General features: G+C 31.3%; 1 protein-coding gene across 1 annotated transcript in view; it reads left to right on the forward strand.

The window, feature by feature from the left end:
• The window catches only part of LOC129975792 (BAI1-associated protein 3-like), a 73,621-nt gene that overhangs the window by 23,084 nt on the left and 31,292 nt on the right, over positions 1-19,245 (forward strand). Inside the window, exons 5-16 of the mRNA XM_056089012.1 lie at positions 2,660-2,704; positions 5,578-5,655; positions 5,758-5,845; positions 7,128-7,334; positions 9,905-10,008; positions 10,486-10,609; positions 12,641-12,765; positions 12,879-12,969; positions 14,560-14,619; positions 16,339-16,436; positions 17,490-17,541; positions 18,357-18,520. Of these exons, the coding sequence (XP_055944987.1) occupies positions 2,660-2,704; positions 5,578-5,655; positions 5,758-5,845; positions 7,128-7,334; positions 9,905-10,008; positions 10,486-10,609; positions 12,641-12,765; positions 12,879-12,969; positions 14,560-14,619; positions 16,339-16,436; positions 17,490-17,541; positions 18,357-18,520 (1,236 nt within the window). The remainder of the gene's footprint in view (positions 1-2,659; positions 2,705-5,577; positions 5,656-5,757; positions 5,846-7,127; positions 7,335-9,904; positions 10,009-10,485; positions 10,610-12,640; positions 12,766-12,878; positions 12,970-14,559; positions 14,620-16,338; positions 16,437-17,489; positions 17,542-18,356; positions 18,521-19,245) is intronic.

Genomic DNA, 19,245 nt, shown 5'->3' on the forward strand with positions numbered 1-19,245 from the left:
AATTCAATGTAAAATCAATTTATCGTGTTTTAAAAAAGTAATTCTTTTATAATCATTTAAATTAAAATTTTGAAAAGCCCATTCCAGTTGCTGTGATCTGGTTCTATATCTGTTAAATTCTCTTCCTTACCATGGAACTAACAGAACAGGAAACAATATTACAAATTTGTAACACACACACACACACACACACACACACACACACACACACACACACACACACACACACACACACACACACAGTCAATCTTTTAAATTTAAAAGGGCATTTCGTATAACCAGGAAAGTAGCATGTACTTATAGTAAAGACATTATATTGAATTTATTGAAACAGGTTGAAGCGCCCCTAGTAGCGAAATAAGAAAAATACAAAATTATTTCACATAAATAAAGAAATTCAGCCGAAACTTTCAATTAAAATAATAAAAACTTCACCATAATAAAAGCATAGGAAAACGTTTCATGGAATTATCTATAAAATTGGCAGATATATTTATTATTAAAATTAGGAACCTTCCATGAGTCAAAAAATGGCTTGTCTTAAAACTGAAAAGTGTATTCTCGGGAAATATACTGTTACAAAATCTTCCTATGGATGTATGGTGAGAGCTACAACAAGTTCAAAAACGGATAATGGTGCCCCGCCTTACAAGAAAATGTGTAAGAAAGATAGAAAAACACAGTTGAATGTTTATAAAGATAGCACTTTCAAAATAAAAAACAAATAAAAAACTCTTGTAATTATCTAAATCAGAAAATTTTTACTAAATAGTAGTCCGTAACAACAACGTTCAGCGTAAAATAACTGGAGAGCTTGCTCTGCCAGCAACACTTAAAAAAGTATATCAATACTGCTTCGTTCAGTGATGGCGGAGTAGTCAGCTGTATAAAAGAAGCATTTAAAAGAGTGAATACCCTAGATTGACTGAGTCTCTACTTAAATAATCTCCGTGATAGCATTTATGGAAGGGTTTAGAATTTTCAAGAATGGTTCAAATATCAGCTCCTAACTGAGATATCCATAGAATTCTTTTATTTTTTAAAACTTTTCTTTTTGTCATTGAAATCATTAAATTCACCATCAAACCGCCAAAAGTCTGCCACCAAGATTGGGTCATTGACTTGATAACCGTTCATCATCAGTTAAAATGTCTGTGAACATATCTTTCTTTCTATGGAGCCAAATGAGCAAGAAAATCCCTCTTTTAATAATCTGAATCAGCTATTTTTCTACCGATTTTTTTTTCTTCTAAAGTTAGAATAGAATTCCACTGGAATTTAGGTTCCATTAAAATGTTTTACATAGAGCAAATTAAAAAAGAAGAGAGCCTGGCATTGAACGAATGAAGTAAATTAAGAGATATATAAGATAAAATGTATACAATAAATTTAATGGAATATGCTGTTACTTATATGTAACACTACTTCCATGCCCAGTTAGTGGTGTAATAAGGAAAATATACACAGATATTTTTAAAGGATGACAAATCAATGCCAGGTGAATGATCTCCGATCATAGCGATAATTTAGCAAGTATTCAAAAATTTAGCCAATAATTTGCAGACTTTAGCTGCAAAAATGAAAGTTCTGGAAAATACAAAAATTATGGCGATATACTTATGTAGATTCAACATCTGAGATCCTTGTAAAATATTATATATCTTGTTGGGGAACTATAAAAGGCGGAGACGTCAGTTATCTCTTTAGAGTGTTGATTGTATAATGAACTCTCTAATTATATACTCTGACCTGTTTAGCTAATAACTATTTGCTTATGTTGTTAATATCTAATATTCTCTGTGTATGGCTAGACTATGTTTTTACTTCTTTAGTTTCGCGATTTTCATAGAATAAACTCGCATTATCCGTTGGACTCTTTGAACTGTATACCCGACAGGCAGATTTCCGTTACTGTACTCATTTACAAAAACATTGTGGTATAAATAACAATAGTTAGTTTAGTTTAGTTATATTAACGTCCCGTTTTTTAAAGCAATAGTAGGTCTATTTTGGGACGGACCTCGTAATTTTGAACCGCGGTCAGATAACGAGGACGACACCTGAGCTGGTAGCCCCCTCTCCCTCCACACCAGCTTGAGGATGTTTGGCTCGGACGGTTTTAATGTGTACCAGACCCGCTTACACGACAGTTCTTCGTTGCAATCGGGTCACGAAGCTGCAACCTCCGGTTCCGAGTCCGTGACCTTACCACCAAGCCACCGCAGCCCTATAACAGAATGCGCATGGCTTTGAAGGACAATTCCTTTGCGCATTTTCTTTATACACCCCAAGGTTTTGTTGTTGATCCTTCTTGCCACAAGATCTCTCATATTCTCTTCTACTTATAATGGAATGGCTGGCTTAAATCTTAAATATTTTAAACTTTTTAAAAGAGCGTGCATTAAAATTTTATTTTCCGAAACTCTTAGGTAAGCTAAATTACTCCATCATACAGAAATTAATACCTTCGATAAAAAAAATCTGCTTAATGATAGATTCGTATAATAATCTCTTTTTTATATAAAAAACATTTAATTTATTTTAATTTATTATTAATTTTTATTTATTATTATTGATTATTAAACATTTAATTTATGAAATGAAACTTTTGTAAATATTATACGTTGTTAGTTGAACGAAGCCCTTCTTTCCATTTCAGAGACATTGAAGATATCCGGACAGATACGTTTCATTTAGATATTTGGTAAGTACCTGAATGTATTCCGAAACTAATATGCTATATAAAATTATATACAAAAATACTAAAGCGCCTACTGTGTTTTAAGGATTCCTATTCTTTGTTGTTTTAGTAATTTCTCCCATTCATTGTTATTTTGTAATTGTACGAGCATATTTAATTAGCTTTTTTCCCCATGTTTTTCACTTTACATAATTTTGTCACTTAGGTACTTTAGTGTGGAACTTAATGGCACACAGGAAGTAGAGCTAAACCAGTTTATTAACTCAACTCTGACCTCAGAACACCGTGACTGAAAGATCTTCGGCTTTTATGCCAGCAGGGAAAGTTCCAGAATACCTTTCTGGAGATAGTAAGAAAAGTCTAGAGCACTTATCTGGTAAACTGAAGAAAGATCCAGAATCTTCTGTAACACGAAATAAAGAAGAACATAAATCAAGGAAAAATATTTACACAAATTTTGAATCTTATTTGCATCTAGCGGGATTCGAACTCACGATCTCTTGATTGCGAGACCTGTGTGGAGACCATTCAGCAATGGAGAGTCGATTGCTTCTTTTCAATGCGGCAATTTCATGACAGCAGAAAAAAATAGTTAAAATCAATATTGTGAATATCAAAGTAATGAGGATCTTCCTTTTCTCAGAAAGAATGGAAATGAAACAGGATTCTTTTTACTTTTTCATACATAAAATATATAATATTGTTATCGTCCAAAATTCGAACTCATGGTTTTGACACATCTCCACGTTTCAGATTTCCCTGAGTCAGATTCCTGAGATTGGTTTACATTCATCTGTGAAAAAGGCTTTAAGTACAAATAGATGAAATTTGGTAGGTGTTTTTTCAAAACCAAATTTGAAGTTTTCTATAAATTCTGAGCGAAATCCATTGAGAGGAAGTCCATCTGTCCAGCTGTCCGAATATAAGATAGCAGGATAGCTATGAATCGAAAAAATCTACATATATAAAATTTGGTACAAAATTTATGAGAGAATAGTTATGTATCAAATTTGGCACCAAATCCATTAAAGCTGACTGTCTGCAGATTTGTAATTTCAAATCCATATAGATGTTATATATAGTCCATACATATAGTCCAATCCATATAGACTCAAAAACGCAAGAGACTTTAATACATAAAATTTGGCGTGTGAGTGTGCGATTACGATTGGTTTAATCATTTGGAAAAAGAGCTTCTAAAACAAAATTCGATGTTCTGATACTATTCCATGAGATGAATGCATGCCGGGAATTAATTACCAAAAAACATTGCCAAGGATTCAGTAAAAATATTAAATTCATGTCTGAAATAGATATTTCTTAACTATTCCTTGCCAGTGCCATGTTCATGGTTTTATCCAATAACCATAACTTTATGTGAAGGGCAGAGCGATAGCACCGTTATTAGAGATTAAGCGAGCAAGTTTCGGGAAGACCACTGCAGCTGGATTTCCTTTGTGCTGAAATAAGAATTTATTGGCAGCATTTTGTTATTTTTAATGTAAATGTAAATAAAAATTCATGTATTTGACCAAAATTATCCAAAATATACTTAGTTCAATGGATCCAATCATGATTATGTCTACAGAAGAGATTTCCAACTTTTTCTGAACCACAGTTTCCTTTACAAGGAAATAAATGTTCCAACGTCACTTTTTCTATAATAATCATATCAATTATTAAATTATTGCATATAATATCTATAACTATTTTATCTTTCTACCAAAAATTACAAAGAAGAAATAAAAATTGATTATTAGATATAGTGAAACATAGTTTATTAAAAATTTAAAATTGAACGCAGAATGAGTCCGAAATAAAAAAAAAATGAACTAGATGATGAGGTGGTTTTAATTCTAACACATTTTTTTTTATTGTTGGGTTCAAAGATATTTTAAAATTAATTACAAATCGCCTTGTTCAATGATGTCAATACTATATTCTTTTTTTCTTTTTTTTTACTGTATAAGATTTAAACTGGCCAAAAGATTTTCTTTCAAGCCAGATCCTTGTAGGAAAAGCAATTACAAATGTCTGAGCTCTTGCCTACAATCCAAATTAGACAACTCGGATTGTTTTCTTGAAATCAGAACTCTTCGGATGTATTTCCTAATTTTATTTTTAGTTCTTCGTTAATTGTGCAGTCTACAAGTTTATCTTCTGAATTTGATGATACCGCAATGAAAGGATCTAAAATTCGTCAATTGATATGTAAATCTACTAATATAGCCTTGATGTTATATTAATATCTTGAACAGGTAGCTACATCACAGTCACAACTCTTGATTGTCTTAACATCCCACATTTACCTCTGATGAAACCGTTAAAGCATCCATTTAAGACTCCAGTCCACATCTAGGATAACAGTCAAATTTTATCTTTTAATAAGAATCAAAGTCTTCAAAAGCTCACTCTAGTCATGTTCTCCAACTCTGCTATTCACTTACCTATCTTTGCTTTTTCTACCATTTCCCAAACCGTTTATTCAATTCTAAGTCCTTCAACAGCCATCGTAGCAATATATAGTGATCATGAGGCCTCAACCCTAAATTGTAATTACCGGCGATTAACCCCATGCTGGGTAGGGTACTCCATCATACTTTCATAAGTCATCTTCGTTGAGAATCTAAGAATTATAATCATTAAATCGTTTTATAGGTCGAAGTTTTATCGGTCATTTCTTGGAAGTTATCAATCTTTGAATCAAATTCTTCACGACAATAAAAAAAGTAAATCTGTTTTTCTTGAATTTTGATAAAAGTTGCAAGAAGAAATATGATGCTATCTTGAGCAGTATTTACTCTTGTTTGTTCTAAAACAATCGTCTCTATATTTTGAAGTCTACTTTTAATAACATTAGAGTAAAATAATTTCAGGGATCAAGATGATGAGTCCTCAGTCTTTGATGCAGCCGGAAAATTAAATGAAGTATCAAGTCTAAAAGGTGTAGGAAGGTAAGGTCAGATTTACTTTATTATTGGAATAATTATTTGCTATTTTACTACAGCCAATAGATAATATAATTTTTTTTTATTTAATTTCCTTGATTGTTTTAGGTATTTTAAACAAATTGCCCAATCTGCGCGTACAAGTAATGGCGAGAATGTTGATGATTTTCTGGGATGCATAAGTATTCGTCTGCAGGTAAAGAAAAAAGAAAAAAGATACATGATGAAAATGATTTAAACAATATATATATATAAAATTCTTTATTTAAAATTTAGTTTTAAAGCTGCGGTGATAACTTATGTATTTATTTATTTATACGGTCTCTGGTTTACTTGGGGATTTTCAGATTGCTCTAAAAGCGCCAAATTATTGGGTTTACTTGGCGATGTATTACTTCAGTTTGGCGATGGTTTGCATTTTTTTATTATAATGATTATTAATTACTTTCAAAATTACTTCACTGAAATTTTTTTAATTGAGCACCGATTACAGAAAGGTCTGTTTGTAAATTCACATTTGGGGCGTTTGTGCACCGGAACAGGCAAGTTTTTCCTAGAACTAGAAGCCCGGCAATTTTATACTTTGGAAAAGGAGGGTGAATGTGTACTTTTTAAAATTTTGAATAAAAATATAAAATTTAACCGAAATTTAAAAACGTTTCTACCATAATTTCTAAAAATATGACAGCACAAAAAGAATTTTTGCATCATCTTAAATCCCAAGATTGCAAATACTTTTTAATCGATAATGTAATTCATATCATTTTATTTTTGTTGCAAGTTTTTCATTATGGTTTTTTTCCATTGTTTATGATCAAGATTCAAAGATTAGGTTCAATTTTTTCGTGTTGATTAGATTTCAGTATAAAACATGCTTCAATAAATTGCCTTTGTAAAATTTAAATGGGCATAATATTATAGTTTAACCTCAGAATCAAGCAATGCTGAAGCCTTATTAAAGTGCATCCATTTTAAAAACACTGCTGCTTGTTCCTGTATTATAATTGAGTGTATAAAGATAAGTAATTACGAAATGCATAGAAAATTAAACAGAATGGCATAAGGCTTAAAATATATAAGGCTTAAAAGTTATTCATAAAGTTATACAAAAAATTGGAACTGAAATTTTAGCACTCATAAATCTAAACCAATTTTTCTGGTCATCAAAAAGTAGTTAGAAAAACCAACTTTGTTCTAAAACTTCTTAATTATGATAAAATTTTATATTCACAATTTTTTAATTTTAGCTTTATTTTAGACGATTCATTGATCATCACGCAAATCGCCTCTTTAAATTTTCTTTACTAAAGGATTTAATCACTTTTATTTAAAAAATACAGATTTAAACTAATTCAGCTTTTTTATTTATAATAAAGTTAAAGGGACTAAATAATGAAATTAAAGGAAAGTTAGAAATTTCGAGCTACATTTCTTTGTGTTCATTTCCATCGGAAAATATTTTATTCATTGAACTTCAGGACATTCCTTCTTCTGGGTTGGACCATTGGTTTGATCTGGAAGGAAGGACAGAACGGTCAAGCGTCCAGGGCCAGATCCACCTGAAGCTCTCTTTCAGCACCCGAGATGCCAAAGAAGGTAACAATGACGAAGGTAATTGGAAAGAGGTGGTCGAACTCATGGAACTTATGTGGATTTTCATCCAACATGCGTTGAAACAACATATTGTAAGTAGTGATTCCAAGATTTAAAAACATAAAAAAATTGTTTTGTATTAATTGTTTTGCTTTCATTAGATGAATAAGAATGCTTGTATTATTATTTTCCTAAGAAAGGGCATTATATTATTTCGAATATGCTCTCAAATGCGCCAATAAATCCAGAAATATTTAATAAATATCACCGTATTATTTAAATAATATTAATTTTTACTTCTATAAAAATTATTAAAATAGAAGAATAGATAGATATAGAAGTTAATATCACTTCTCAACATACAAGTACAAAGTGTTTCAAAAAACATGACGAATACTTACAGTGATATTTTAAGAGTAAGTTCCTATGGCGTGGTGCTTTTGTCTCTGACTTAACTTATATAATACGCTAGTGCTTCTTATGCCACTTAGATTAACAAAGGCAGATAAAATCTATAAATCTGTATACTTAACATAATCCATACATTGTATACCATAAGGCACCTAAGAAGATGATTTGAGGGAACTGAATGGGATTTGCAGTTCAAGGAAAAAGTCCCTTTTACCATGCACGAAACGTAAGCAGGTACGAGAGGGTATCCGTCCCAAATAAAACGGAATAATACTTTCCAAGGCGAAGCTTCTATATTGTGTTTTATTTTCGGCTTTACCAAAGTAGAGCAACTCTTTACAAATTCAGTCCTCCAAGAGGTATCTCCTGGGAAGGTTTTGTCTCTGTACAGTGATTTTTTTCATGAAAGCAGTTGAATCATTTCGCTTTTTTTATGATTGCTGATTTAAGAGAATGAAATGTGGCTGTGAAATTTACATGGTTATTATTGGCGAAAAAAATATCGATCGTTTTGAAGCCTTTTTCCAAAACACCGTATGTTTTCAGTCTCCATTTGTTTCGCTGGTCATTCAGAGCTTGAAATACAAATTTAGCAACGACCTTCCTTATTACCAGATCTTTTGTTAAAATCGTAGAACTGAGCTCCAAAATAACACAAATACCGTCCCTCATCTTTTCAATGATCCGAAATCGAGTTTTGAGAACAAGTGAGACAATGTTTTCAATATTTTTATCCTTTCTGAAAGTTGAAGGACATTCAGAATGTGGTTCATCAATTGATGCTTCATCTTTTTTCTTGAAAGCCGAAAACCCCTCTCACGCTTGAGGTTATTTTTATTTACCTATCATTTTTTTCTTCGGAAAGTAAACAAAATTTGTCACTGTTTTTCAAAATCATCCATCATAAAGAAACGAGGGTAGGCGAAACTGCTTTTACAAAAACATTTACTGTAAGCAAACAGAACTTTCCCAAGCGACTTCTTGGAATGGTAGTACTGAGCTTGGAGAGAGTTATTGTACTCTCTCCCCTCAGAAAATGCATACTATAGAAGCTCCGCCAAGAAAAACCTTATTCCATTTTTTGGGGTGTGGGAGGGGGGAGGGTACTTCCTCATAACGTACATCATTTGTGAAGAGAGAGAACAAATTTAGTTTTCTTAAGTGAATGTCAAAACCTCAATGCGATATTTTCTAAGGTACCAAGGGGGAAAAAAAATAAATCCATAGATTTCTAAACCACTTTCTTTCAATGAAACAAAATTTGTTGAAAAGTGAAACTACTATGGAATACACTGATTAGTTAAGCTTCACGGTATCAACGAAATTAGATTCAGTGTTAGCAGATAGTGTTAGTACTTAAACCTGAAACAGCGACAGTAACGGCAAGACGTCTAGAGAAGAGGTCTCGCACAGAGGTGCAAGTCGTGATACGATTTCTATGGGTCAAGAATGTGTCCCCATCAGACATTCACAGACAAATCGCTGAAGTGTACAGGGGTGAAGCAATGAGTAGACAACATGTGGCGAAATGGTGTCATTCTTTTGAAGCGGGCAGAGAGATTACTGGAAACGTTTAGGTGGGTGGTCTGGGGCCATCTCCCATACAGCTCCGATTTGATTATTTTCCAGTAACTATTTCCTTTTCCCGGCATTGAAGAAACACTTATCAGAAACAAGGTTCATATCAGACGGTGATGTTCAAAAAGGTGCCGAGAACTGGCTCAATAGCCAGGGACTTGATTATTACCAAAAAGGTAAACGAATTATGCCAGCGGAGTGATAAATGCCTCAATAGGTTTGGTGATTATGTAGAGAAGTGACCGCCACATATGTCTTGTAATTACCATTTATATCTTGTGTCTATTGTTGATAAAGCATTTTTCCTTTGCCTTGTAAACTTTCTTTTTGGATCACCCCTCGTATTATGATAAATAACCTTAATTCGTGTTTTAATGGAAACAAATATTCAAAGTTTTGGTCCTTCATGTCCCATAATATGGTTACCAAAAATGTCTTTAGCTCCCCTTCCCTCCCTATTAGCCCACAATGATTTACAACATTGCAATGATATATTCATGATATTGTGCAACATTCAGAAGCAATTTGAGCAAAATCCTAGAATTATCTAGTGCTAATAGGATATGCTTCTAAATCTGAAGCATATACTAACCATGAAAAATTTTGAATTGTACGAGTGCTCATAATTTATGCTATATGTATGTGTTCTTAATTCTCTGTTTCCATCTCGCAGGGTCCGAGCTATGAATGGACAGGAAGCTTATTTCAACCTGCACTCGACATTTTGCATCAGCATGCAATTCATGGCGACGTTACAGAACTTCAGCAGGCTCTGTGGTAAGGACATATTGATCCAAGTGATAGTTGTGATTCACGTGACATTACAGATAAGCATAACTGCGTATATCAAACAAAATCTAATTGTATTTATGCTTCTCCTAATGCAATTAAAACATTATTTCTTTTTCTTTCTGTAAAGCTTTAATTAAGATAACTTGTCTTTATTCTTACTGAAAGTGATTGCAGAAAAATTTCTTATTTTATGCATTTTTTGATAATTTTATGATTATTATTACGTAATTTAAATACGATTCATAACTGTAAGTCATTGCACTCAGTGGCCGTGTAATTCAAAAAAATAATCAATAGATGTTTTTAGCTTTTACTTTCTTCTAACACTCATTGTATTATGATTGTTAATTAATCAGTTACTATATAAATCAGTCACAGATATAAATTCACCTTTAATCAGTCATAATGTAAAATTTTTTAATTAATTATCACAAGTAGCAAATTCTCCTTTTCTCGCTGCAGTCGTTGGATCACGTACAGCAAGCTACTCACGGAAGTGCCGCTCGATTATGCCTTACTTTGCCAACTACTAGAAGACATTGCCCAAGCTTGGGGGGATGAAGAGAATCCACTCTCCAGAGTAGAGGTAATTTTTTCACGAAAGAAAAGCTTCTTAACTGATGAATCTCTAACGTTAGAGCACAGCGGAAATAATATGGATTTTCTTTTTGCAAAATCTTTACATATCATTCAATTCTATAATTTTAACTACGAATATTCTAAATAAAGTAGAGGCAACATAATCTAGAAAAACCAAAAGGAGATATAGGAACCGTAAGATGACATTGTCGTCGATATGTATAGGGCAAAGAATGGTAGAATAAATTGGAAGGGGAAATTGCTGAGCTGCATTGAAGTAGACAACATAGTTTTCACCACTCTAAAACTTTTTGACGAAAAGGTGATTATCGGTTTTGTATTAAAATGAAGGTTGTTCTTTATAAATTATTATCTGAATATTATAAATGAAGTTTGTGGTGAGAATTCTTGGTCATATACGACGGTTGCATGAAGAATCTAAACATTTTGTGTGATCTAAGTGAGATTTCGGTCGTTTATGCCTTAACATCGAATTTACATTGCGTAGTATCTCTTTTCCTAAGACCGTTGACGAAATGTTGAAAATTGGATTTTAGACGGAAAATAGACTAAAGTTCGGAAATTGGAAGGAATGAGACGAATTTACATTGCACAGGCCAGCTGTCAATTCTTCAATACTAGATTAACATTGCGAGTGGCTTCTTTGCCAAAGATTCATCGAAAAAAATGTTTTCGAATTTTCCGTAAAGTTAATCTCAGTCATTAAATGGTTTGGCACATACTGAAGAAATGCTTTAATTTGAGGAAACTTTTATCCCGATGAATTCCACGTCGATTCACTGACGGTAAGAATTATGTAACATGTAAGCAATAGCTGGTTTCCATATCTCGATAGTAGTCGCGATGGCGGAAATGCATTTCGATGGATGTATTGTCGTCATCGATGGAACGTGGACATCAGCCTTTGAGTCTGAATTAAAGTTTCAATCAAATGAACGGGGTTATCCATGTCTCTCACATCTACAAAAAGTTCAACAGGGATTTAATTGGGTAAAATATGCTTATTGTTGCAAACGAGTGTGAGGATATCATTCCCAAGCATATTGTTCTTGAAAAAGAAACTGTCAACGCAAACTAACATTGATGCTTTCTAAAGTACCATTTGGGACCGTTAGGAGACACATTTATTGCGAGAATCTCGCTATCTTATTGCGTGCCAATGCTCGTTATTAAGTCACATATAACGTAACCAATATATTTGACATTACGAGAGATCGGCAAATCTTGGAACACCCTTTGTACTCACCTAAGGTAAGTCTTTGGGATTTTGATTTGTTTCCTAAGTTAAAGGAATCATATACCTATTATTAATGAAGAAATGTATTAGAAGAATTTGATAACAGCAGCATTTTGAGAAAAAATTACAATAATATTTCGAAAAGATGAATTCGAAGATTACGCCATTACACTTCAAGAATCCCAGTCTGTTATTTCTTTGATTGCTCATGAGTAGTACTTTCAAAAGTGAATGCAGTTTTCACTATCTTTAATGAGCGACCTATAGGATAGTTTCCTTAGGTCACATCTAATTGAAAATGATGCTAAGAATCAATCAATAGCTCATAGATAATATTCGTTATGCAATAAAGCAGAATTTTTTAAAGACATTTCACTTCTCTATTAGCAGAACATGCCTAACCACATTGCTACAATATCTACACGATATTGGTCGATATTCATAATATCGGACAATCGTGGAGATATCGTATAATAGCTTGTGCTAATAGGATTTTATTCAAAGAAGAAAGAATAAATTTTCTCCTCTCTGGTTTAGTAAACTGTTACTTTAAGATCAGACTTTAGGCAGTTGTTTTCCTTTTAACTAGATGCAATGAGCTTTGAGCCTTACTTTGTCATGCCATGTTCTCGTATGAGATCGTTGAGTTCTCTATCAGAGAACTATGGCTTTTGTATTACTTCACGTTCACTTCTTAATTTAAATTATTATAATGTATATGCAACCTTTTTATAAAACATTAAGCGAAATGTTTTTGCGAAGATTAATGAAACTTTTCAGGAAACTGCCCTTGCAGAATCTTTCAGTATTTTTCTGGACTACTGTCTGAAAATAATTCAAGGGCTTCGCGATCACTTTCCACCAGAGAAGAACTTCACACGGCACAAACTTGCACACTTTCTCAAGTAAGGATCTTTTATTTATGCATTTACCTACAAATATCTCATACAGCGGATGATATTTTACCAGAAGACGATATTTGTTATTTAAAAGTAAAATTTTGTTTTGATTTTTGCAGGTGCCTTTGTTCTCTTCACGACCAACGAGCATTCCGATGCTGCTGTCCCACCAGACTTGATTTGCAAGAAGAAATAACATGTTGTTTGAAAGTAAGTTGAAAAATGAATTTGCTACTACAGTTAATGGTTTAAATTAATTAACTGTAGTAACAAATTTCCCTAACTGTGGTAACAAACTAACTAAAATGAATTCGTTATTACAGTTAAGTAAAAATCAAGTTGATCATAAGGAGACTTTTATCAGTTATATATGTAGACCAGTCAAAAAGTTGCTCTACTTTTTTAAATATTTCTGCAAAGATTATTGTCTCGGTAGCTGCAAGTAGTGTCCAAATTGGAAAGACATGCAATGATTCATTTGGAGGGGGCGGCGAAAAGAGTAACTGCACTGAAGTGCATAGACTGTTGCATGATGTATATGGTAAAAATATGTAACATCAAACTATCTCAAAGTGGTGAAAGATGTTTGAGAATGGACGTAGAGATATGGATGACGTTGATTGCGAAGGAAGACCATCAACTGTGACAAATCCTATGATCGCTGCTCCTGTGAATGGCAATAAACATCATTTTTTTTTTTCAGAAAGCGTTGAAAATCTTACGGAATGCCTTCACAGATATTTAAAACGCGAATATAATTACATATAAAAGTAGATTTTGTATGAAACTTTGCGATGTTAACAATAAAATTATTCTAAAATTTCGAATTATTTTCTTAAGCAGTGAAATTAATTTTTTGATGCCCTCTCGTAGTTCTCGTATTTTAAAAACATATTATGTTCTTAATATGAGTGTAATATGTTTTATATTTTAATTTATTGTTTGTATATTAATTTTGACTAAACACTGATTAATAATGTCCTCAATTCTTCGAAGTTCTAAGAAAATTCTTTTTGTTCTATTAATATATTACAGGATTTTTGTACTTTTTAGGTACTTTCATTTTTTTTTTCATTTTTGTAGAGCTGGAATATTAGAAATAACGTGTCATTAAGTTTTCGAGGTTCTAGCTTTTTCAAAGATTTTATACTAAAGAATTTTCAATAAAAATATATCACTTTAATATTTTCGGATTTTTAAAATTAAGTTTTTATTCTTTATATAACGCAGTCTCACAGTGAATTCGAGAGGGAAAAAAATAGATTTCAAGATCCAAAATATTTCTAGCGAGGAATAAGGAATTAACTCTTATTCCTTAGATCATTCAAGTCTAAGTATCTCGAAATACTGGAACGCCCGAGTTTTTCTTTCAAAAATAAGAAAAATTCTCTATCCTTTCAAAACCATTATGACAATCCGTGTTCTTAAAGGATTAATATGCAAAAAAGGACCCCTCTTAACTGACCGCTACGGAGCAAAAGTGTTCTTGGGCATCCTTTGCTAGTGGTTAGAAAACCTCCCTATCCCGCATACCCATATGGGCGGATATCTCTAACGAACCGAGCACACGTTACGAATATTGAATCACACTAAACGAAAGAGAATTCGTAGTGATATCAGAGTGACTCGGGTGCTCATCATAACGCCTCTGAACTGGCGTTTGGGGCATTTCAGTACTGTTGGAGTTACAAATAGTACTAGAAAATGATTAAAATTATAAATTCTTTTTGAATCATTAATAAAAATTGTATAAATGATTTCTATTAAGTTTTTTACTAACTCTGAATTTATTTTTTTTAGGAAGGAACGCTAAATTGGTTTAATGCTCAGGTTGCTAATGCACAATCTAAACATGAAAAGGTAATATGCTATGTGACATTAATTTCAAAATTATCTAATTGTGCAACGTCGATCAAATTGCCCTCATGATATGAAACAAAACTTTGTCCATATATTGGATTTGAAAACTTATAAACCAGTAAGGTTTTAATCGCTCGATGTAAAAAAAAAATTACTTAAATGTCTATATTGTTACAAATTTGTAATCTTGCTTCCAGGTAAAGAAGACAGCTTTAAAGAATCGGTAATAGTTGCTGAATAGATTTCAAATGAATGATCCCTGACTTTGGGGACAAATTGGACCATTGGCGACTAAAATGAAGCTTCCCGAATATTAGCTTTATCAACCTTATAAATACTTTTATATAAAATGACAGATATTTTAATTAAATACATCTGTAGAATCTATTATTCAGTAGAAATGTTCGGAGTGTTGATTTAGTCACTTTGGAATTCTTATTTTCTTTCACTTTCACTGAGAGAGGACATCGACCGTTATATTGCTGTCATCTTATTAAACCTTAAAAGTGTATTCCATCTAATTGGGAATGCTTTCTTTCTATGCAAAGGTCATTGGTAAATCCGGAAATTAATAGATGGAATATATAGAAAGGAAAAAAAATTATTGTATGCATATTGACATATCAAATGAAATCAATATTTTAAATTTCACTTCTTCGACTCGGAACTCTCCATCTTCCATGTAATAGTTACAAAAGTTGTTTACTTGGGATTAGTCAATACACTAAGATAAATAGTTTTCGAAAGTTTCAGTTCGATATTTTGTGTGATTTGATAGGTGTCGTAATTCAGCAAAATATTTTAGAATTTTGATGGGCATATTGCATAATTTATATTATTTTAGTTGCAATTCCCTAATTTTTTGTCTACAAGTTTATACAAGCAATTATACTGTAGGAAAGACCAGCAGTGTTGAAAAATAACAATTTAAAAATTTCTGAAGTTGAATTTTAAATATAAATATGAATAGTGCAAAAAGTAAAAGTAATAAAAAGATAACTTTTTGAATTTTAAGGTGATGTAAAAATTAGTTTGAGCTGTAACATTTTTGAAAATTATTACGAAAAAAATTGGAAATTTTAACTTAATGTTAAAGTAAACGAAATTTGAATTAAAATTCCAAAAATTCTTACATACATTAGTACATATTTTAAAACCCAAATCATATTTGTGCCAGATTTGGAAATTCTAAGCCAAAAGGGTTAACCCAGAAAACACCAGACACAAACATTCATCTCTTTTCAGTTCCTACTATTAGCTCACACTCTCTCTATATATATCTTGTTCAAATTTTCAATCATTAGTAAAATACTTTTTTATTCATCCACTCAAGTTCAAATACATTTTTTAAACTTGTACTGGATGACACTTGATGTTTATACATATTTTTTTCAAATATTAATTAATTAATTAAATTTGTCCAGTAGCTTCTCATTGGTCGCCAAAGTTGCCAAATCCATCACCATGTTGCCAAATGGTCGCCAAGTTTGTCGCCAAGCACTATTTTGTCACTTATTGTAATACTGTCATGCACATATTTATATTAATTGTAATTATTTAATAAAAAGTAATTAAAATATTATTTTTGTTCACCTAAGTAGGAATTGACTTAAAAATTTTTTATATATATTACTTGTTTCTCTATAGAGACAGAGATTATAGTAACACTTAATCTCTGAATTTTTGTAATTTTTGTATTTTTGTAATTCTCTCTTCTAGGATTCGAAGTGGAGTCTGAGAAGTCTAACAGACCTCATCAATATTCTCAACACAGATGTCTACAATGGCTACCGGCATTACAATGAAAAATTCGAAAGGTATATATTATCACATATTTTTCCTCCATTTGAACATTATTGAAATATGTTTTCTTTCTCCTTCTCCGAATTCTCTTACGCATGCTTATCTTCAACATGCTACTGAGATGTTTAACCTTACCATTAGGGTATTAATTAACTAAATATTTTCACCAAGTAAGAATTACTTTTTTTCCCCAGTTGAATAGAAATTTTGAAAAATCGTAATAATCTTTTAGCTGAATGTGTAAATAAAAACGAGGAAAATAACAATAGATGGCATCACAAGCACTATTTATGGACAGGAATTTAAAGTTACAAAAAGTAATAGTAGATGACGCCACATAACATATAAGCTCCGTAAAATAAGTAGTATATATATTTTCGTTTTTTCGAAATTTTCCTAAAAATATTAGATTTTATTGGAAAACACAGAACACTAGAGAACGCCATGATTATTCTTAAGTATTATCCGATCTTTTAGCGAAATAAACTTTTAAAAAAAATTCATAACATTCCACTTTAAAAATTTCTTGATGTAATTATGATCCTCTTTTTATTACTTTTTTTAACATATTGAATGCAAAATTATCGTAAAGTATAAATTTTTAAATAAGTATAGGTGGAAGAGGAACGCAAAATTTTTAGATCTGTGTAATTAATTTATAAACATATAGAATTATCCTTTATTGTGATCATTGCGCTCCCTAACGAATCGATTAACAATTATATCTATGTCAAATGTTTTAGGATATATTTCATTAACGCTGCTTGCTGCAATAATTTATATTTGTAAAGAACACACATTTATAGATAAAATAAAATCCATGATTTTTAATTGAAATATGCAATTTAAGGAAACTTATTTCTTAAAAATTCTTTTCATTAAATTGTAATACATTACGTAAAATATAATTTACTCCAACTTCCGTCATTTGTTTCAGTTTCCAGAGAAATTATTTTTTAGTATATTTTATCTTAATTCTTTTCTTGTAATAAAAGGAAATTACTTTTTATCTTCCACAAATAGATTTAAATTTTCTAAAACTATTCAGTTATTTTCTTGTTTTTCAGCATCATTGGCATTTCATATTCAATAATCGTATACAAACAACTTGAAAAAATGGTTAGTATTTATTTACATTTTCTTAAATTAATGAAAATAAATGAAAGAAATATTTGTAATATATGTTTGCCTAAACTCTTGACAGAAAACAAGTTTGATTTTTAAGGCAAATTTGCAAAACTATCATTCGTTTTTTTTTTCATCTAAATAATTAGTTCGATGAAATAATTAAATTATCACCTACCAACTCTACCACTTATCAAGTATCACTAATTATTATCACATCAAATATCACTTATATTATACTATCATGATTATTGATAAGCTCTATTATTACTTTATCATATACTCATGGTTCTATTATTGAATTCAAAATGTCTATTTAGTATATCTAGGGAAAAAATATGAAAGATATAGAAATAAAATATACTTATTACATCAGAAAATTAATAAATAGTGATGCATGGAAAGATGAAGCAAAAAATTACTAAGCACTAAACAAAATATAAAAATTTCAACTCCCGTCGCTTCAAAAAAGGCGTCTGGTATCTCTTCTTTTCATTTCGATATAAACGATCTCGAATTCGAATTTTCTAATGATTATAATTCTTTCTCTTCTAATGATTATAATACTTTCTCTTCTAATGATTATAATACTTTCTCTTCTAATAATTATAATACTTATTTTGTATACGAAAAAATAAAGCATTTTAAAAAATAGTAAAACTGTTCTTTGATATATTATATGTTCATAGAATGTACCATAACATTAAAAATGAGCCAATATTAAAGCAGAAATCCATCTGTCGGCATGTTGGTATTAATGAGTTACAAATGCAAAAGAATATTAACAGATATAAACAACGTATTCACAGGTGAGTGACGTCATGAGTCACAAGATTCAAGATACCTGTAGCACCCTTGAGCCTGAGGAAGATTCGGATTTGGAGTCTGAGTACATGAAGATAGCCACGGTCACTTTTGAGTTATATATGGCTTTGCAAGAGTTCATCAAATTCAAGGACAATTTGCCATCGGAGTAAGTAGTCTGTATCTTTAAAAATGTTTGTGACGGTGCCCTTTTTTAAGTATTATCGTTTGCTTTTTCATTTGTAATATCTTCATACGCTCCCTGAAAAGACACCAAATTCACACACACACACACACACACACACACACACACACACACACACACACACACACACACACACACACACACACACACACACACACACACACACACACACACACACAAAAAAAAAAAAAAAAAAAATTTTTTTTTTTTTTTTAAGAATTTAATATTGAAAATTTTTCAGTTTCATAGATATCTTTTTTAACAATATCTCTTTTGATTAAAATTTAAAAACATAACGAAATTTACAAAAGAAATGATTTAGCTCTGCATTAATCAAAATATCTAATGATATGATATCAATTTTTCAAGAAATAACTCGCTAAATGAGGCAATCCATGAACTTCAGTTGCAAACGTAGAAAACGAAAACTGAAGCTTTCTAAATTAAACTTTTTTGCCGCTATTATTCTAACGGTTGGCAAAAGTTTCGTGAATTTGGCAATAAGACATACCGTTTCTAAAGTCTAATCAATGACTGGATAGTTGGAAGGCTTCAATTGGAATGATTTAAAATAGGATATTATTGAATCAACTACTGATTTTTGGGGCCTCAAATAATCTGATGGCTTAGGAATGATATGAGTGAAATATATGAATAAAAGAAAGAAGATATGAGCTCTGTCTTATGAG

Source organism: Argiope bruennichi, chromosome 7 (assembly GCF_947563725.1).
Source record: "Argiope bruennichi chromosome 7, qqArgBrue1.1, whole genome shotgun sequence".
NCBI classification, from domain to species: Eukaryota; Metazoa; Arthropoda; class Arachnida; order Araneae; family Araneidae; genus Argiope; species Argiope bruennichi.